The 21326-nt window shown below is 44.8% G+C and overlaps 2 protein-coding genes across 3 annotated transcripts in view; one reads left to right on the top strand and one right to left on the bottom strand.

Annotated features, from left to right (window-relative positions):
- Window positions 1-269: 269 nt before the first annotated feature.
- itga4 (integrin alpha 4) lies at window positions 270-20049 on the top strand. 2 transcript variants are annotated; one of them, XM_076031053.1, is made up of 29 exons: window positions 270-516; window positions 1136-1336; window positions 2552-2670; window positions 3138-3238; window positions 3875-4007; window positions 4543-4610; window positions 5130-5262; window positions 7078-7163; window positions 7265-7327; window positions 7410-7550; window positions 8152-8260; window positions 9773-9867; window positions 9959-10049; window positions 10162-10207; window positions 10830-10984; window positions 11073-11227; window positions 11325-11477; window positions 12708-12784; window positions 13166-13307; window positions 13383-13484; window positions 14301-14377; window positions 14852-14941; window positions 15054-15141; window positions 15980-16087; window positions 16204-16329; window positions 16481-16606; window positions 17551-17652; window positions 17747-17866; window positions 18331-18583. In XM_076031053.1, the coding sequence occupies exons 2-29, from the start codon at window positions 1152-1154 to the stop codon at window positions 18433-18435; spliced, it is 3096 nt and encodes a 1031-aa protein (XP_075887168.1). In that variant the 5' UTR covers window positions 270-516; window positions 1136-1151; the 3' UTR covers window positions 18436-18583. The 2 variants fall into 2 exon arrangements, with proteins under 2 accessions (XP_075887168.1, XP_075887167.1); XM_076031052.1 differs by having other exon boundaries at window positions 16204-16606; window positions 18331-20049.
- cerkl (CERK like autophagy regulator) overlaps window positions 19782-21326 on the bottom strand; it is a 24948-nt gene continuing 23403 nt past the window's right edge. The window contains exon 14 of the mRNA XM_076031054.1: window positions 19782-20613. Coding sequence (XP_075887169.1) covers window positions 20535-20613 — 79 coding nt within the window. The 3' untranslated portion in view covers window positions 19782-20534. The remainder of the gene's footprint in view (window positions 20614-21326) is intronic.

Raw genomic sequence — 21326 nt, 5'->3', positions numbered from 1 at the left:
CCAAAAAAACAAAAAAAAAAACCATTCCTGTTTTGTGCTCTACCCGCGTTTGGTGGCAACGGTCAGATCGGATCTCACCTCGGTCGGTCTGAACCGCCTCCAATCACACAGAGCTGCTGATAGTCTCAACTGAACTGTGGAGAGGGAAACACCCGGCGCGCGGACACACACACACACACACACACACACACACACACACACACACACACACATAGGGGGGAGTAGTGGGGAGGAAACACCGGCACGAGCGCGCAGTTGAGGGAGGGTCCCCGCGCAACACCGGTCCCGCCGCGCTCGCGACGCTCCACTCAGCAACAGGCGTTTCACGAGGAGACACCGCGCGCTGCCGGATTCTAACCGTGTTTCACCAGTTCTTTTCTTTTCTTGTTGGGAGCTTTTTCTTTTATTATCATTTTTTTTTCTTTTTTTCTTTCTTTCTTTTTTTTATCGTGGGATTCGGTTCCGGAGCCTGTCCTTGTTGGAGCACCTGGAGCCGGGATAACTGCACTGTGAACGGTTTGTTTTCGCCTCTCTTGTCGCTATATGGTTCCGGTGACCCGAACTTAATGTGGGTTAACAAGTGGGTGGACAAGGGACGGTCGAATCACCGGTTTAGTTGTACGTAGTCTGTTTTTTTTTTTTTTTTTTTTTTTTTTTTAAAGTCACTCTCTTCGTGGTTTAGTTTGAACTACTGTAATTTGTTGAAGGGCTACTAGTTTTTGTGTCTAACAGAACAGAAAAAAAATGAATGAAAAGACGTCTAACTTTTCTTCAGTGTGACTGCCACCCGATTCGAATTCAAGAATTGATGCGACGACGCCAACGCGCGTTTGGGGTTGAAGGGCGCAATGTGTTCTCCTTAGTTTGTTCCACCAATTGTTTTGAAACGAAAACACGCTCCTTGCAAACTGCAGTTTTGGGAATTTGTTATGACTGTCGGTGACAAATATGAAGTTACACCCAGCAGCTGCTTCCTCGCATCTCTGAGTATGAATATGAGAGCGTGGGATAAAGTTCTCTGGGTTGTGGTCTTTCTGATTGAAGGAGTCTGGACTGAAGCGCTCAGATGGTCAACATGTGGGAGATCTGCGTTTCACACTGGTCGACAGCTGATGTGTCTCTTTCTCTTGTCCAGTAGTGTGTTCAGCATCATGCGTCCCACAGTGGGCAGCGTGTGTGTCTGCTGCCGACTGGTCCCGGTCCTCTTCCTGGTCCTGGTCTGTCCGCTGGCAGCTGGGTACAACCTGGACCTGGAACACAGTCTAGAGTTCACGGGCCCCTCGTCCTCCATGTTTGGATACTCGGTCCTGCTGCATCACCATGGAGCTCACAACTGGTCTGGTTCTGTTTTACTTGCTTTTTTATTTATTTATTTATTTGGATTTGTGATTGATTGGCCGTACTGATCTGAAAGTCTCTGTTTCATCTTGTTTTGCTGATCCATCAATATGTTTCGCATCATCTACGTATACGGTCCATTGGTTTTCTGCTGATGCTTCTTGGTTATTTCTCCTCTGCTATTCATGGGATTTGTCTGTGAAGGTTCTCAGTCATCCAGGTCATCTTATGGCACAAGGGTTGAGTTAGGCCAACTGGACTTGGTCTTGTGACAGGAACAAGTCCAGCTGGCCTAACTCAACCCTTCTACATTCATGGGATTTCTTCTCCACATTTGTTTGTTCTTTTAATGGCTGTTTTGATGACTGGGTGATGATGTTGGTGTGTGGATAATCCATTGCCATGGTGTCAGTCCTGTGTTGACTCACTACTAGTCACACCCATTTCTTCTATTATCGACGAATCCAAAAAGTAAACACGGCCTTATTTGTGTTTCATCCATTACCGATAGGGTAAAATTAAACAATCTGAACTAATAATCTGCCATTCATCCTTTTTTTTATCCCCTGTTTGTGCCAAATTATTTTCCATTGGAAAAAATGAATGTGTTCTATTACTCTCTTGCAGGTTGCCTCTTCGAAAATCAACAAAACACCACGCTTAGCAAGAAGCAAAAGCCCACTGTTTTTGTGCTGGGCTGTAAACACAGGGCTAAGCCGACAGCTCTCTGGAGTTGTATGCATTTTGCTGATTAACTGCGCAACGCTGCACTACTGGCATTGCCCAGGAGAGAAAAATAATGATATAAACAACTGATATAAAACAGGAACTTTAATGAAACACATATATGCTGAGTCATAAACTAAAAGTGTCATGGTCTGCTTAATCGTGACCTTTACTATTAACATTTAATGAGTGAATCATTCTGTGTTTATTTTTCTACTTAAAAACCAAACAGAAAAACAAATTCATTGTATCTGCAGTGGTCTTTTTTTTTTTGCCGCCTCCCGCACAGTGGACCTCTGTTGTCGGCGCTCGTGCGTCCGTGCACACAAGCTAATTTCGCCTCGTCGGGGTCAATGAGAGATTGTCTTTGATGCTTCGCACACTGATGCCATTCAGAATCTCTGGAGACAGACTTAGTGAACCTTTCTCCCTCGCTCTCTCTCTCTCTCTCGCTCTCTCTTTCTCTCCGTCTTTCTCTCTCTCTAAGGCTGGTGGTTGGAGCCCCCGTGGCCAACACGTCCAGCAGTCCCTCGCTCACTGCTCCAGGAGCGCTCTACCGCTGTGACATCACCGCTCAGCCCCGCGCCTGCCACCTCATGCACTCTGGTGCGTTTCCGTTTTTTTTTTTTTTTTTTTTTTCTGCACGCGTTGCGCAATTTGCTCAACATCCTGCTGCTGCGTCGGAAATGGTTGAGATGTTTACCGCTGAAGTTGACCCAGACTCAACTTTGCAGCCTGCAATAATGCAACGTAATCCAACCACACGTTCTGTCAGCCAATTAAAGAAATGACTGATTCGTGGAGAGGGAGGACAAAATTACAGCTCTTTCTGGGCCTTGCTAAACTAAAAACCCCTGTAGGTGTAAGTGTATCATCTCACCCTGGCTTAAATGTGTTTGGTAGCTTATGAGAGGGTCTCAGGTGTCCTTTCCCTGCCCCCACCCCCACGAACCCCATGTTCACACAATTGGACAGTCATGTGCGCCATTCGACGGCGACATGCCGCCGCATTACGTTTGAAAGCTGCACTTGTGGCACCGGTGAATGAATTTGCCCACGTGTTTTGCGCGCAGAGGTGCAGTCCTGCGGGAAGACGTGCGAGGCAGACGGCAATCACCAGTGGCTGGGAGTCAGCCTGTCCAGACAACCGGGAGACAACGGAGGACACGTGCTGGTAACAAACGCTTCAGTCACTCTTAAACGCGCTCACACACACACACACCAACAAATCAGGAAACATTAGGCTGCATATTTATTTTTATTTTTTTTAGATTGAGATGCACTTTCGATGCATTCAGCACAATTGGGTGGAGGAAGTGTTGCAAAAGCGTCCACTCCAAAATCCCCATATGCTATTATTACGTAACAGTTTCGCAGTTCCACACTGTTTTGGTCTGGTTTAATGGCAGCGAGGCTGCTGTTATTAACAGCAGTAAAGCTTTCATCCATTTTAAATAATAAAGACATCAGAATATTTATTTTTTTTCCCTTGTTTGCATGACTTGGATTTTAGCACTGCATCAAGCAAAGCAACAATAATTATGATTATTATTAAAAAAAAAAAAAGCTGTCCTAAACTGTAAAAATGTTTTTAAATGTAGTGATTAAGCAGAACTATTTACACCCGCTGTCCCCTGCTTGTGTGTGTTCACACGCAAACGCACAACTCTGTCTCGGCCTCTGTCATGTGGGCCCCGGGAACAACAACGCCGCGCTTGCTCCCCCGTGTTTTTGTCACTAATGAAGGCGCGTCACATGATGTTTGCGTGTTGAATGGTCTTGTCTGTTTTTGTGTGTGTGTGTGTTTTAGGCATGTGCTCACCGCTGGAAGAACGTCTTCTACTCCAAAAAAGACAGTCAGAACCACAAGTTGCCTAACGGAGTGTGTTACCGCTACTCCAAGGACTTGAGGCACGCTCAGTCCATCATCCCCTGCTACAGAGGTACGTTCACAAACAGAAAGAGACACAAACAAGGCTTTCGGCATCGTACCTCCAGTTTGACGATTTCTGAATACTTTAGGTTTTGCAATAAGAAAAGTGACCCAATATGTTTTCTTCTGACAATTCACATTGGCCCATTGGCCAAATTTACTCAAGCACTAGTCTTTAAAATGGTCATTACTGTTGGGAAAAATATTTCGAGGCTCCGTATAACAGTGGCAGTGGTATTTTGTTGAAAAGGTGAATTGAAACCACAGAAGATGTTGTGGCGAAACTGATGAGTCATCATGCTAATAATGCTCAGTCACTTAGTAACTTTCCCACAAATTCCAGCTATTTTATGAAATGCTAGTTTCTCTCTTAGTGATTCAAAACACATTTTGTGCTTTTGACCTCTGTATTTTAGTCAAGTTCCTCTTGTGTGTGTGTGCACGCACGTGTGTGAAAGCAGCAGCTGTTGGCTGCGGGAGGGAAAACCTCTCAGGGTTTATCGCATTTTGTTTGCTTACATTTGCCTCTCACTGCGCTCTCGCAGACCACCAGAAGAAGTTTGGTGAAGATTACGGGTCATGTCAGGCCGGCATTTCCAACTTCCTGACAGAGGTGAGCGCAACAGCAACAAGACTCTGAAAATGTTCATCTGTTCAGCCCGGACCTACTTTTGTACTTTTCTTTTTTAAGAAAAAAAAAAAAAAGATATATAAAGTGTGAGCACTCCCCAAACCCACAAAAGTTTAGAAATTACACCTTTGTGATGTCACAAAGGGCACTGATAGCCCTCATCAGTGTGGTACTCCTCCAAATATGTGGGAGGCCAAAAAATACATCCGTATTTTGAGGCTAAAACCCAACAGTTTTACAGGGGGTTGTAAACAGAGGGCTAAATGTGCAGCTCTCTCAACATCTGTATTTTTTCCCCGTGTGACTGCTGAGGAGGATCTGAAAATGGGCGTGGTGTGGAACCTCCAGATTACTGCTTTTTTTCACGCTGTTTATCATGTGCGACAAAAGCACGTGACGTTTCCATGGCTATAATCCAACTTTTCTCGTTTTAGATTTTTTTTTTTTTAAAGTAAAGTTGTAAAAACTCACTCAGGCATTGTGTCTTCTGCCCTTCCGCAGGATCTGATCATCATGGGAGCTCCAGGCACCTCTTACTGGACGGGCTCGGTCCTGGTCTTCAATACATCCAGTGGAGGAATGTCTGTGTATCTAGACGATGAAAGTGGAACTGTCAGCTTTGGAAGCTACCTCGGTAAATACATGCAGGGTTTATTCATACCTATTTTGGTCCCTTTTCCCCCAGTCTGTCGTTTTATATACGACTAACAGCATTATCTGTCTGTTCTGTGTCTTTTTTATGAGATCTCTTACGCTACGCCAAAAAGTAAAACATAGAAAGTGCCTCAGTCTAAATATTTTACAGTCATCTGGCTCCCTTCAGAGAAAAAGTGAAGCGCCGCCGATAAATATAGCGCCGTCCTCCACACTTGCTCCGTTTTGTCGTGGTCCACGTGTTGCTTGGACGCAAAATCAGTGATGACTCCCATGATCCATCTGCATAAATTATGGTTGCGTGAGAAAATTGTTATTTAGTTTCTTGAACTCGGCTGGAACTCAAAACAGACATCATGCGAAGTACACGGTGGCTTTTTCCACTGGCTCGCTGAAAAATAACCTCTTCAGATAAAAACGCTGTTCTGTGTTTGATTGGAAAGAACTTTCAACTATTATTATCTTTTCTAGCACATCAGTTCAAAATTCTGTTCACATTGCTGTGAAAACATGTTTTAAACTGCCTGAGCTTGAGATTGTAGTCACTCAAACTGGGGCCGGCACTGGGGAAAAAACATTTCAGATACATTTGAAGCACTAAACACTTCAAATGTGACTACTGAGAAAAACGGAAGCCGTCCGAACACATGTGCAGATAAAGACAAACAGGATGCTTCAAAGTGACAGCGCGAGAGAGAACGAGAGGTGCGAAGAGGTTCCTAGGTGGTTTGTGAGAGGTGTTTGTCTTTGTTGTGCCTTGAGAGGGGGGAAAAAAAAACCCGACTTGACGCCGTGCCAAGACGCGCTGAGAACATTGACAGCAGTGAGGCTAATGAGCAGGCACAAGACTTCCAAACATAGACAGAGACGTCAAGTCCTTTATGATGGAGGCTGAAGCTTTTTCTCTTTTATTAGGGCTTTCAGCGAGAGCGAGAGAGAGTAAGAGAGAGAGAGAAAGAGAGAGAGAGAAGGAGAGAGAGATAAAGAGAGAGAGAGTAAGAGAGACAGAGAAAGAGAGAGAGAGAAAGAGAGAGAGAGAGTGAGAGAGAAAGCATGTGCGTCCCTCAAATAAAACCGCTCCGGAAGTAAAGAATGTTGTGAGTGTCAGTGGCGGTTTGAGGTTTTGGTTTTAACACGACGACCTAGTCTGAAACCGAGCAAGTACGCTTCTGCCGCACACTTGCCTACCGCTGCATGTGAAACCAAAGTCAATCCGTAACCCGTGGTGGTCATAGTTTAGTAAAAACTGATTGGCTCCAGTTTTGATAGTCAGTCAGTCAGTGTGATCATGGGTTGTTTGACATCTTCTGTGCAGTTGCAAAACAGCTGTAGGTTCCTGTTTTAGTTTGGGTTTTTTTTTTGTAGCAAAGATAGAAAGCGAGAAGGGACCCAAAAATAATCCCGTACTAACACCTGTGATTGTCGCTGGCTGGCGTTTCATAGATTGATAGTTAAATGTCTTTAAAGCAAACAAGGAAAAGGAGCAAATTGGATTGAGATGTTTTTATTCTTGCCCTGTGATTGCTTGTGGGAATGACTCCTTCATTGAAGACTTTCTATTGCTTTTGTTAGTACTGTGATGTCTGGTGATTAATCAACATGATTAATTGACATGATTAATTAATCTTGATTAATTGACATGATTTATTAATCTTGATTAATTGACATGATTTATTAATCATGATTAATGATTAAATTAATCATGATTAATCATGATTAATCATAATATTTTAATCGTATTAAAACATTAATCTGATAAAAAAAACATTCCGCTTTCTGTGCTGCTGCTGTTCAGGTTACTCAGTTGGAGCTGGTAACTTTCTGGGCCGTGCCTCAGTGGAGGTGGTGGGCGGAGCTCCGCAGTACCACCAGAAGGGAAAGGTAGGATACACTTCCCGTCCGTCCCCGCCGGCTGCGCCCTTCCCAACTGTTGACGGTGCACGTCGTGATGCAACGCTGTGCGTTTCCCCTCCAACACGCAGGTCTTCGTCTTCGCGGTTGACAAAAACATGCTGCGGGTCGTCTCCGAAGTGTCGGGAACAGAGGTAGGAAGCCCGCACTCGGCATCGCTGTCCTCTCTTCAGAGCTGATGGAATACTCAGACTACACTCGTACCTTTGTGCGTAGCTCGGGTCGTACTTCGGAGCCAGCGTGTGTGCCGTTGACCTGAACGCCGACGGCCTGTCCGACCTGTTGGTCGGCGCCCCCATGGCGACGGGCGTGGCCAGGGAGGAGGGGAGAGTCCACGTGTACATCAACCAGGGGCAGGTGGGTCACGCACTGGGCTTCACACTTTCTGCTCTGCGCGCAGCAAAATATGGAACTATGAACTCACTATGAACTGCACTACTTCCTGTATGTGTGACTGTTGTCGCTCTGTGATTGTGTGTTTTTCACGTTTTTTTTTTAGTTTTTAACAAGGACATCATGAAGCGTTGAATAGCAGCAGAGCCTGACCTTTAGCACACTAATTGCCGTCTTTATGATTTAAAGGTCCAGTGTGTAAAAATTTATAAAGAAAGCCCACCTGACAGCAGGTTTTGTATTTAGGGAAACTGACTGTCAAGTTGGCTTCCTTAAAAAATGGCGCCGAAAGATGGCAGCTACCTAGGAGCAAGATCCTTATTGCTTTATGTATATTCTTATATAAATTAAAAACCTTTGTGAGGGTAAGAAAACCAAATGACTTTTATTGTACCGCAAATATACACTTTTATTAATATATTTATTGGCAGTATGTTAAGCTTTTACCAATAAAAAGTCATAAATAAAGCCAAATTTTACACACTTGGACCTTTAAAGTGAATAATGAAGAAAGCCGTTTGTCTGTCTGTCTGATAAATGTTCTTATGAACGGACCCTTTGCCAGGCAAATCTGTTGGAGGCGGAGTTTCAGCTGAAGGGCAGTGATGCCTATGCTGCCCGGTTTGGACAGATCATCGCCGACCTGGGTGACCTTGACGACGACGGCTACCCCGGTAAGAGCACACGCCTCAATTTTACAGCCTACTGCCACCTTTCTTTCACAACGCAATCAGTACAGAAGCCTTCATTGCAATTGCAATGCAGAACAGTTCTTTTAGATTCTTATTACACAGCTTTTAGGAAGTGTGCAAATGCCAAACTACACCGCATCACAAATCAGCGGGTTGAAAAGTATTTTCTAGCCTGCTGATTGGGCTTGAGGAATTCATGGGGTAAAAAAAAAAAAAACCTTAGTTTTATTGACTTTGGATTTACAAGTTCATCTGCCATTATGACCACCAGTTTTACAAAATAAAACTCTTACTACTGACACTACGTCTACTAAAATTCCTAAAACCACCACCATGACATTTACTTACTGAGTACAAAAAGCTCTCAAAACATGAAATGCTAGACTCCTGACTTGGCTGCTCTCTACCGTCCCCACATGTTGTCCCTGTAGGTTTTGATAAGTCAGTCACACTAGTTGCTTAACAGCGGGACCTGCCGTCGTCGCAAATGAGCTGTCTCCACTGGGCAGCTGTTTACTCTCTGGTTTCAGTGCCTCCCAGCACCACTGATTAAAGAGCCGTCAGGATGGCGCTTTCACTTTTTTTTTATTTTCCAGTGACGCACGGATTTACCCACAATGCCGCTTGACACTGCTTGCGGAGCGCCGAGCGGCCCGTCGTACCCGAACTCAAACACGCTGCTCGTGCGTCGAGGTTTCCTACCACAGGGGCTCGACTTTAACACACACACACACACACACACATACACACACACACACCCGCGACACCGCTGCTACCACCACCACCACCACCAGTTACACCAGCACTAACTGCCACTTAGTGATAACAGAGAAACATCGCACACTTCGAACACAACGCCTCCCCTCCAGGCACACACACACGGGCCTCTAAACGCTTGTTTCCGTGCGTCTGCGTGTATGTGTGTGTGTGTGTGTTAGGATGGATGGAGGGGGAGGGGGGGAGGGGCACAGTGTGTTATTAAGTTCATTACATCTGTAATGACAAAGTGTAACCGAGCCTTCCTTCTAATCTGCGTCAGCGATTTATAGTATGTGTGTGTGTGTGCGTGTGTGGGTGTTCTAGTTGCTCCCTCCTTGTTCAAAAAGAAAAAGAGCTGCGCATCTTCAAAGCGCAGAGGTTAAATATTAAAAGCTGTGATGTTATGTGATGAAATGCTGTTACTTTCTCAGGTTGATGTCACAATCCTGGATCAGGTCACGCGTCAAAGCTTTTAGCCATACAGCAGCCAAGCCACACACACACACACACACACACACACACACACACCAAAGAAAACTAAAGATTATCATCTTGAAGAGATTATTCTATGCTGATGAACTGGGACAAAAACAAACAGCCAAAGCGAGACTTGTGTAGCCCCTGTGTGCTGTCTGCAGAATCAAAAAAAGGAACAGAGAAATGCCAAATTGGAAAAAGCTGAACGGGGATTGCAAAATAAGCAAATCTGTGAAAAAACGTGTTTTTCGTTCGCAGATGTGGCCATCGGTGCCCCGCAGGAGGACGAGCTGAAGGGAGCCGTCTACATTTACAACGGCAGACGGGACGGAATCTCACCCACTCCGTCTCAGGTACGACCCAGTGGCGTTTTTTTTAAAGTCAGCAGCAGCCTGCAGAGAAATGTTCCCCCTCTGACGTTCACCCTGGGCCGCGTGTTTGCAGAGGATCACCGGATCCACGCTGGGCCGCGACCTGAAAATGTTTGGCCAGTCGCTGAGCTCCGGCATCGACGTTGATCTCAACGGCTACCGGGGTAACTGGAGCTGCCGCCGCGGCCACCGCAAATAAACACGGAGGTTTAGGACTCGTATCCACCTTCATTAGATGTGATCTAAACCAGGCCTGACTCCCTCTCTCCCCCGCAGACGTGGCCGTGGGTGCGTTCCTCTCGGACTCGGCCGTCGTGCTCAGGTAAAACACGAGCGGAGGTCTTCCAGTGTGCAAAGTGATTGCTGCCGGCTGTCTTAAAGCTTCTGCAAAATACATAAAAAAATTCTGCAAAAGGGCCCAAAACCTGATAAAAAAAAAAAAAAGTTATTTATTCATGATGGCTGGTAATAAAATGTCATTTTATATCCAAATCCAAATGCAGAGTTGGGAAAAGTATTTGCATTCTGTACTCAGGTAAAAGTTATGTAAAAAAAAAAAAAAAAATACTTTGGTAAAAGTAAAAGTACTGATTCAACTCCTTTGCTTAAGTAAAATAGTTTCTGAAATGTACTTTAGTAAAATTTTTTGTCATTAATGAAACAACACATTTGTCCCCCTCTGAAATATTATTCACTTTTATTTTAGTTCAAATGGCTCTATTTCAAGCAACAACAGTAATAACACTTTTAAACTCTTTTTAAAGTAACAAGTGTGTTTTTCCAGTGTAAAGAGTAGAAAGTACATATATTCCAGTACAAATCTATTGAGTAAAAGTAAAAAGTTGCCAGAAAATAGTCAAGTCAAGTAGTGATACATAACAAATGTACAGTAACACAATATTTGGACTTGGTTACTTCCCACCTCTGTCCAAATGTACTTTCAGGACCCGCCCTGTGGTTCAAGTGGAGGCGTCCCTGACTCTGCCCGATCAGATCGACCAGCAGGTAGCGCTGTGCAACGAGCACAAGACTCCGACCGTTTGCATCAACGTCACCGTCTGTTTCAACGTCACCTCCAGACACTTCAAAGGGGTCATAGGTACGGCACCATCGGCTCTCGGTGGCAACAGGCTCTGATTTGTCCATCAAAGATCATGTCAGAGGTTCCTCTGGTTCCTCCTTCCCAGATCTTCAGTACAATCTGACCGCCGACCTCCTCCACAAACCGTCCTTTTCTCACCGCTTCTACTTCCACGGCAACGGCTCCTCCGACAGCACCAGGGGGCGCGTGAGAGCGAGGCCGGGCCAGCTCACCTGCACGACGCACGTGGCGTACCAGAAGGTGACGCACCGTCTCGCCTTCCACCAAACACCACCGGTGCTTCCACTTTGGGGAGTAGCATCACGTTTCTGTCGTTTGTGCTTGCGTCCAAACGCAGAAGGACGTCAGAGACATCTTCACGGCGGTGCAGTTCGAGGTTTCGTACGTCCACCGAGAGACGAGCCACGCACGGGGCTCTTCGAAAACCTTCCCTCCGCTCAAACCCATCCTGCAGCAGAGCGCCGGACACCAGAACACCATCAGCAGCCAGGTACTCACAGCGGATTAGTGCAATTTGGGCAAAAAAAAAATCAAAATTTTAACTAACTGTCACAAATACTGCCATGAAAAATTATTGAATAGCCAATAAAACGACACCAGCGACGCTGAAATGTCCTATTTTGAAATAGGTTTTTCATCACGATGGTCTTTAGCATTTAGCATTTAGCATTTAGCAAAGTTGTTCACATTATGTTGATGGATCTCCGAGTCAAATTTATGTCCTGGTCAGTTTGCCATTAGTTTCATCAGCAGTGGGTCCTGGGCGACAGCTTACACATTTTAGATAAGTGTCACGGTTTAAAAGTCCGGTGTGTAAAAGTTTTAAGGAGGCCCACGTGGTGTCCTTAAAAAAATGGTTGTGCAAGATGACAGCTAACTAGAAGTGAGACCCTCATTGCCAAACAAAATACTTATGTAACTATGAACTCTCAGTGTTACCAATGTGTGTGGTTTGTGGCTGTGTGATTTTCACTGTTTTTCAGTTTTTAAGAAGGGATATAATGAAGTGTGAATAGCAGCAGAGCCTGACCTTTAGCACATAGAGGAAAAACTCTTCATTGCTGTTTTTTTATGACTTGAAGGTCCAGTGTGTAAAATTTTTAAGGAAGCCCGTCTGACATCGCGTGTCATATTTAGGCCAACTGTCAGGCGGGCTTCCTTAAAAAAAAAACAGTTGGTGCAAGAAGGCAGCTAACTAGGTGCAAGACATTTGCTCTATGTATATTCTTATATATGTGAGAATCATTCTGAGGCTAAGAAAAGCAAATGACTTTCATTGCGCTGCGAGTGTACACTTTTATCAATGTATTTATGGGCTTTTACCAATATAAAAATCATAAGTCAAGCCAAATTTTGCACACTGGACCTGTAATCCAACGACCGTCTTAAAAAAAAATGGTCGGTTAGTTCTGTATGTGAGCTTGATTGGTCGATAATCTTGAATTTATTTATAAAGGATGTCCGGCCTTAGACTTAATCTGCTGCCTGTGAAACGGCTAACAATTAGATCCACAGCGTGCACGCGCGTGTGCACACACACACACACACACACACACAGATAATGACTTCCTGCCCATCCAGATGTGTTTACAGCTGAAACACATTAACCAACAACAACAGCGCAGCAGGAAGTTTGACGAGGAGGAAGTTAGTCACCAGGACGTCATGTATTCTTTGCCTCACCTCGCCCCCCCCCCCTCTCCCTCCTCTCTTTTGTCAGACTTGGTTCGCCCGCTCCTGTTCTCTGCCGCGCTGTTCCACCGACATGCAGCTGTCAGCTGAGCTGGTGCTCCCCCGGTAAGAAAACACACAGGCGCGCACACACACACGGACGCACAAAGGCGCTCTTGTGAATCACAGTGGACGACTAGAAATTAGCCTTAAGACAAGGACACCTTTCATTTGGGCTCGGATTAGCAGCTGTATTTTATTAGCCCGCTAATACACTGAGGCCTCACACTAATCAGAGCAGGGATGACTCGTGTTGGGCTGTGAAAGGAAAAGCCAGCCTAGAAATAATATACAGCTTGGGGAGTGTTCAGCTTTCAGGGCTTAGCGCACGGAGGCCACTTCCAAAGTCTTTTTTTTTTTATCAGAATTGTAAATCCATGAATCGAACAATTACTTGCTGTTTTACAAGTCTGATTTTCTTTCTCATTCTCCTCCCACGTTTCCCAGCCAAGAGTCGTACTTTGCCCTCGGGTCCGGACAGAACATCCTGCTGAAAACACGGCTCCTGAACGCCGGCGACGACGCCTTCCTGCCACGGCTGACGCTGCGTTTCCCTGCCGACATTCACTACATCAAAGTGCTGCAGAACGTGAGTTGCACGTCGCCTTCGTCGGGCAGCGTGAGGAAAAAAAAACCAAAAGTTTGACGCCGCCTGTGTTTGCAGGAAGACGGCGTCGTCAGCTGTGACGTCACGCAGGAAGCCAACGGCACCACCGCGGGCGTCGACTGCAGCGTCTCCAGCCTGCTTCTCCCGGCACACGGCCAGGTAAGTCTCAGCCATTGAACACAGCCACACAGAATTGTGCGAAAACTAAATATCGCAATAAAAACTTGTAATAGAAGGACCTAAACTTCTAAAAGCCTCTCAAATATCGCTAAAAGGTTGCTTATTGGAATTCTACTTTGTCCAAATTTAAAAAAATATCGCTTTTACTTTGCGAAAAACTGTAATGGAAACGCAGCTAGTGTGTCTGATAGTGTTTTAGAACCAGTGGAAGCATGTATTCATATATAAATACAAAAAAATACAAGGTTTCTCTGAGAGCGATCACAATTTCCTTTCTAACTCCACCTTGCTTCAGTCATTTTTTTTCAAACTTGACATTTTAATTGTTGCTGCTGGATGTGGGGGGGGGGGGAGATGGTTCCGGTGTTGGTGCGCTCTATACATCACTACTTTTTTATCAATGTGTTGGTCCTCGGTGTAGGCAGAGTAAAGCAAGAAACCAGGTTTGCGTGTAATGCAGATGCTTCTCAGGAAGAGAATAAGGCCGCATCATAGTCTATGCTCCACTAAGATGACATCATTGTCTAGAGGTCAAACATCGGCACCAGACCTGTAGGTACTTTAAGCTTGTCGTGGAGTCAGCAGCCAAATTTCCTTTCATCTCAGCCATTTCTGGGAATGAATCCTGTGAAAGAAGCTTCCCCTCTAATGGATTTTTTTTTTTAAACATGCATGAAATCCAGCTAAAAAGAAGATGGGGGTCATTGCATTGCCCATATTGAAGGTAAACAAAGCACCAGCAGGATGCCAGCGTGCCACTAACACCTCCTGTTTTTTTGTTTTTTTTCCCGCCAGATGAACATCAGTTTCCTGTTAGACGTTAACCACAACAGCACGGCCGGTGACATCATCATTCACATGAACACCAGCAGGTAGGAAGCCACCCCAGTTCTCAGAACAGCTCACTAACTCATTACCGTTTCAGCTAAAGTGATACACAGCTGCTCGTTGTTATTGTTCTAATGAACTGCGGGTTTGGGCAACTTCCGTTGATCTGATATTGAAAGACGAGACCAGGAGTCGCCAACCTCTTTGAACCTGAGAGCGACGTCGTGGGTACTGAGTCATTTGAAGGGCAACCAGTCTGAAATAACACATTTTCTCAGTTAGATATTAACATTAACGACACCTTACGATATATAATATACAATAACTATCAACTATGACTCAACAAGGGTGGTTAAAATTAAAGTCACGTGGGCCCTGGTGGCCTACCTGTGTTGTGTTGGTGACTCCTGGACCAGACAATACATTTGTGTCAATAAGATGTTTGTGTGCAAGGTTGAAAAAAAGCCATCTGTCGCCCGCTGTGCTCACTAAACCTCCTTTTTGTTGTTTTGCCGCAGCGACAACTACGAAAGCGAGGAGTCCGTCCACGACAACTCCGTCAGCCTCCCGTTCTCCCTCAAGCACGGGGTCAACGTCAACGTCCACGGGTGAGGCGGCTGCATGTGAAACTCAAGTTGCCTTTTAAACTACTTTTTTTTTTGTGTGTGTGTGTGTGTGTGCGAAAGCGGTCGCTCACCGTCTGTCTCGCCGCCCCCGCAGTTTTGTCTCTCCCACGCTGTTTGTGTTCGGGGAAGAGGACCTGACTCCAGTTGAGTGCTACACTGAGAGGTTTAACTACACGTACAAGGTGAGAGTCTGGCGCTGTGGCAGTCAGAAAACTGTAATATGTCTAAAAAATATAGAAATTAAGTCCCCCAAAAAAAGCAAAAAAGCAGTCATCATTCTAAAAATTTGCACTCAGTGCCGGAACCTTGCAATTAAACCCCATAAACAGACAATCTGAATAAAGGCTGGTGTTTGTGTTGGTGCAGGGGTGTCAAAGTCAAACACGCAGTGGGGCCGACATTTAAAACTGGACAAAGTCTCAGGCCAACATTTATAATTATTAAAAAAAAAAAGGAAATCTTCCTCCAGGTAGAACAGTGATCCTTTTTATATGGACCCAAACAAGTTTTGCTTCAACACTGAATATGGAACGAGTAAAGCTTATTACTGTTCAATAAATAACTTCATATCGCACGCATGCAAAATCAAATTTCAAATAAAAAAAAAACTCTTCAAAATAAATACAATGTAAATAAAAAATCTTGTGGATCTTTTTTCATTTGCAGTCCTCTGATTTAAATTTCAGCAATAACCTTTTTCCATGGGCGAAGAATACATTTGAAAATACAACAATAAACCAATTAAGTCATAATAATCCTTCAATGAACGTCCTGCTGATTGACGCGCCCAAATACCAGCAGAGCATTCTGGGATTTGTAGTCCTAGCTGTACCTGTGATGTATAATACCGGCGGGCCAGTTCTCGCAGTGATTGTGTATTTTATTTTCCTATTTCCACCATCAGCCCAGTTGTCAAAATGATGGGGGAAAAAAAAAAAAAAAAGCTTTTGGAAATCGTTTGGTAAAATCTGTTCTAATCAAATATATCCCGATGCATTTCCTCCTTGTTTATGTCTGCAGGTTTTAAACTCGGGTCCCAGCAGGTCGTTAAACACGGTGGTGGAAATCGCTCTCCCCAAGATCCTGTCGCCTCACAGACACAGGCTGCTGCAGCTGGTCGACTGGCAGGTACATTAAGTCTGGGGGTGTCTCAGCTGCTGGTAATGCAGGTGCTGGAACCAATTGATTTGTCAGACAGTAATTAGCAGGATGAGCCGTTCACCCGTTCTTCTTCATGTGTGCAGTCGTCCCAAGGCGTCTGCTCCATCAACGGCTCCACCATCGGCGTCATCGAGGACTGCGAGGTCCCTCAGGCGTCCTTCATCCAGCAGCTCGTCTTCTTCTTCTCGTCCACCTCCCCCCGCAGAATGGCACGTGCACACACACACACACACACACACACACACACACACACACACACACACACACACACACACACGGATGAGCGCTTGACCTGGGGAGAACTTCCAACCTACGGCACGTCGACGAGCTTCCTCTTACGTCTGACTGCTTTGTGCGCAGTTCTGTGGAATCGAGGACGGCCTGTGCGAACGCCTGGTGTGCAACATCGGCGACCTGGATGTGGGGAGGGAGGTTGTCATCCAGCTGGAGGCCAGGCTGAACCCTGCAGTGCTGCTGCAGGCTCCCGTAAGATACAAACACTCACCACACACGCGCACAGAGCTACATTTGTGAGAGCACTCACTGAAACATAAAGGAAACAGGAAATGAAATGTTGCATGCAAAAAATACAAATGAATGTGTATTTCCCAGTCTGTTCGCAAGTTCGCAAGTGGATGCTTAAACTTAAGCCTTATCCTCACCTCAAGGAAAACCTAACTCTATCCTTCTAACGGTCTTCACTTGGTCTAAAACTTCAGTGAATTCTTCCAAACAATGCTGTAACCCAGCGGTTCTCAACTGGTGGAGTCTCAGGACCCCACAGTTTTTTTTAGAATGAAGTTGCAACCCAAATTTATTCACAGAAATAAAAGCGCTTTCTGTCATAAACAAATTATGGAAATTATTAAATTGAAATTCGTGTCCTGCAAAATAGCTGCCCAACTTTTTTTCTCTATAAATATATATATAAATATACATATATATATTAAAATCTTTTTAGAAGAAAGGAATGGCACACACACACGTTTTTCACTCATGTTTTTCAGATCTCCAATCAAAGATCAGTTTAGATTAGATTAGATTAGAGAGTTAAAAACAGGTTAAAACAGGTAAATTGGAATTCTTGTGTGTTTCCCCGAGTCAGTGTAAAGATACTGTTAGTCTAAAAAAAAACAACCCACACAAAGTGCCTGTACGGTAAAGGTGCAGACAGTGCATAAAGCTTCACTAGTAAACACATGATGCTTAATTACATTACATATATTACAAAAGTAAAAGGGAAAAAGCCAATTAATTAAGAGCTAGAAAAGGGTTTGGCTTGGTGTGGTTACACAAATACTGCACCTGAGGTAGTGATAAGTAGTGTAAAAGAGGGGGTGGGGGGGATTCTTTGATTGGTCAGAGTCTGTAGTGTCCACCTTGAACGTCCTGAGCCACGAGCTGCTTCACAGACCTGGTCTCTGCCTCAGGGTCGCCACGGCGTCATGAAGCTGGAGAGCACGGTGGCCATGCTGAACCCCAGAGAGGAGGATCCTCACACCGTCCTCATCCAGGGGCAGCCCGTCGCCCAGGTCGAAAACACGCACCTCACTCCACCGCCGGCCGCACCGCCTGGTGACGACGACCTGTTCCTAATGTGGCGGTGAATGCTGCTCTGTGTTCCAGGTGCTGGTGGAAGCCCTCTTCACCCAGAAGCCCTCCACACTGGTCAAGGTCTCCATCATCGTGGTCAGCTTGCTCCTGGGTCTGATGATCCTGGCCGCTCTCATCTGGTGCCTGTGGAAGGTAAACGTGCACGGCATTCGCATGTTCTTCAGCTTTGAAAAGATTTTATTTTTTTAATCCGGACTGACGTTGCTCTGCTGGGAAATTTGCCGTCTTTTCCTTTGTGGAAAAATCAATGTTTGACTTATTCCACGGGTTATTACGACACGGGATATTGAAAACGGCAGCGTTTTACTACAGCGTTGCGGCTTAGATAAGATAAATCAACACAGTAAGGTAAAATATTGCGCAATATGCTGTGTGTACTGAGTACACAGTGGTGGTTTATTGCTGTGTAATATTAGAGATCAACTTTGGGGTCGTGAATTAACCTCTTACGTGTGAACTGTAGGAAATGGTACGAGGTGTCAGTATAATCAGTGAACCGTGACTGAACAAATATCCTCCCAATATATTACGGTATATATATTTTACGACCACGCTGTAGTTGGACAGAGCTCAGCAGGTGTTTTGTGTCTCCCCAGGCCGGCTTCTTCAAGAGGGACTTGAAGGCGAAGACGGAGGAGGAGTTCAAGAGGGACAGCTGGGACTACGTCCCCAGGAACGACGCCAGGGAGAGCACTTCCTAGCCGCCGCCGTGACCTCCGACCTCCGGGCCGCGCTTCGCTCCTGTGCACAATTCAAGGAGCCGAGCGGACGGATGGACGGACAGAACAGAGGTCCCGTGCACCTCGCCGCGCCTCCGACTGCGAGACTTGAAAAAACTAATCGGAGAGTGGAACGGATTGGTGCTTTATTTAAAAAAAAAAAAGAAAGAAAGAAAAAACGGGGAAAAAAGGGATGCACACCTGTAACAGGACCAATCACATTCAATCGAGACTCCTTCAAGTGGAAGAAACAACGGAGGCAGAAACGTTTGATCTCAGGGGGACAAAACAACCTGGCCTCTGATTGGCTGACGCCTCGTCTTCTCTGTCTCCGTGCTGCGTTTACCTGCTGAATCAGCGGTTTGCCATCCGTCAGGCGGAGAATGAGTTCATCCACTTCCCACTGTGGTTCACTGGAACAGGAAGCAGGCTGCTGCTGCTGCTGCTGCTGCTGCTGCTGGGAACAATCTTCATGCGTTTGCCCCGCGTGGTGCTTCTCCTCCCTTGGCCCTGGAACTCTGAGCTGGGTCTTATTTGTCTTAAAAGGCTCCACCGGCATTTTAAACTGTGAAGTTCAGAGTCAGCTGCTCGGCTCCTGGTCTCTGGATTGGCTAGTTGAGTTGATTATTACATTTTTGACTTGTTCAGTTTTTGATTTTTGATTATTTTTTTTTTTGCAAGAGTGATGATGTCAGTAGGAGTTTGGTGGATCAGGAAGATGCTCAAAAGTAGCTTAAAATGAAAAAATACATATTTAAAAAGTTGTTCTCAGAGAGCAATGATGAATGATGGTCTTAAACAAATATTTGAATTATATGTATATATATACATACATACATACATACATAAGGCAGTATAAGGCAGGGTGCCTTATCTAATCAACTAATTCACACCTATGTATGGTTCTATGCATTGTCTTTGCTTGGTTGTTTGGTCAACTCCTCTGTATGAGAATGGCTTCAGTAAAGGCAGGATTATAAAAACAAACAAACAAGGAAAAAACTAAACTAAACAAGAAAGCCAATGTACTTTCTTTTTTCCAATATTCTCCAAAGCGCAAAAAAAACAGAGGAAAGACATCGAAAGATATATTTATAAAACGTCACAGAAGAGTTTAAAATGCTGCCTGCCGTTTGAAAAGGTTCCTCCTGTTTATGTTCTAAGTTAATAGCAAAAGGTTTAATTTATATGAAGGTGCTGCGAGATGCCTGGAGGTGCAGGGTGAGACCAGTCAGTCAGAACGTGCACCAGAAGGATGCATCGGCCAGCAGCGGCGTGAAGAGCCACAGGGTTGAATGACTACTTGAAAATAGGATTATTTTTTTATGTTTTAAGAAAGAAAAATGTTTCAACATGATCTGAAATGTTTCAAAGCGGTGTTTTTAAGCGGTCTTCGGTCTGAAGCTGAAAAACAGCTGCTTATATATATATGGTATTTTTTCATACGAGTCACGTACACGCATACACACAGACATTTGAGTTGTTTTAATAAATGTTGTCCTTTTATGTGAAGTTTGTTCTGCACTGGAGAGTCTCACTGCTTTTTATCAGCACATTCCTATTAAAAAAAAAAAAGGATTCTATATTTAAACACGACTTGAACCTTGTTTTTGTTTTGTTCGTTTGAGGTTACACATTTAAAAAATGTACAATTTCTTCTTCTTCAGGCACAAAAAAGGAGCTTAAAGGAGTTTCTAAATACAAAAAGCTTGTCTATCAAAAGCACCCTGGCTCGACGTCGCTACTTAAAAAAACATTGACGTCAACATTTGCGGAATAAAAATCATTGCGATTAAAAAAAAAGGCAGGCAACTCAAACGAAGCCGCGTCAACTCGGAGAGGATGGAAATTGGAACTAAGTGTAAACAGCCGTCGTCTTTGCTCAGCAGTTCATGGTGCTCAGGTAGCTTATTGCGTGGACGCTCACTGATAATGTAGCTATCAGCCGAGCAGTGGGGGAGCAAACAGCAGGTGCAGCCTGAATCTGAGGCGCGCGCGCGCGCACACACACACACGCACACACACACACACACACACACACACACAGGGAGCACGTCGCTCTCGCGGCCCCTCTGCCGGACTCAGATGCAGCTGCAGGAGATGGTGGACTCGGCCTCGTGCACCTCCTCCCCGTACAGAGTGATGAGCCGTGGGTGGACCCTGAATGCAGCACAACCGTCAAACGTCTTTAGCAGCAAAACACAAACGGCAAAAGACCACCGACACCAAAAGAGTGAAACTTTTCTATCATCATCATCATCATCATCATCATCATCATCATCATCATCAACATCTAGGCATTTAGACAGATATATCTAGATCCTCAGGTTTGAACCGCAGGCCTGCACATGATGTAACCATGGCATCATCTGCCATCATCAACTCGACTTGAGGTGGTGGTGTAGTACTCGAGATTGGTCTTGGTCTCAAGACCACTTTGTAAGGGTCTCGGACTCAGAGGCATTTTTATTACTTGGTCTTGTTTCGGTCTCAGACCGGACAGACTTGGGGTTTATGACTTAGCCAACACTGCAATGACAAGATAGCAACAGAAAAGAATCCAGCTGCTGCCGTTTTACGCTCCGTTTGTGACACCCAGAGTGACACATCCTCCTTATTCCTGGTTCATTTAATTTTTCATTTTCTGAAGCAAAGTTCTTTTTTTTGAAAATGCTTCAAAATAACTGGCAAAGCAGAATAATGTGAAAGAAATTTGTTTAAAGAAACCTTGCTAAAAAAAATAAAAAAAAGAGAGAGAGAGAGAGAGAGAGAGAGAGAGAGAGAGAGAGAGAGAGAGAGATGTTTGCTGTTGCTGTTAGATTTAGAGGCAAACTTTTTCTGTCTTGTTATTTTCTTTGATATACGCAGTCTTG

Source organism: Nelusetta ayraudi, unplaced genomic scaffold (assembly GCF_046127955.1).
Source record: "Nelusetta ayraudi isolate G7.1 ecotype Tasmania unplaced genomic scaffold, CSIRO-AGI_Nayr_v1 ptg000031l, whole genome shotgun sequence".
Classification (NCBI taxonomy): domain Eukaryota; kingdom Metazoa; phylum Chordata; class Actinopteri; order Tetraodontiformes; family Monacanthidae; genus Nelusetta; species Nelusetta ayraudi.
The sequence above is the reverse complement of the archived record's forward strand: the minus strand, read 5'-3'. Positions and strand labels throughout refer to the sequence as shown.

Excerpts from the sequence above, each read along its gene's own strand:
- itga4 (XM_076031052.1), top strand. The coding sequence starts at position 1,152 with ATGCGTCCCACAGTGGGCAGCGTGTGTGTCTGCTGCCGACTGGTCCCG. Across the intron at positions 10,050-10,161 it reads TGATCTCAACGGCTACCGGG|ACGTGGCCGTGGGTGCGTTC; the intron begins GTAACTGGAGCT and ends TCTCCCCCGCAG. Across the intron at positions 17,653-17,746 it reads AGGGGCAGCCCGTCGCCCAG|GTGCTGGTGGAAGCCCTCTT; the intron begins GTCGAAAACACG and ends TCTGTGTTCCAG.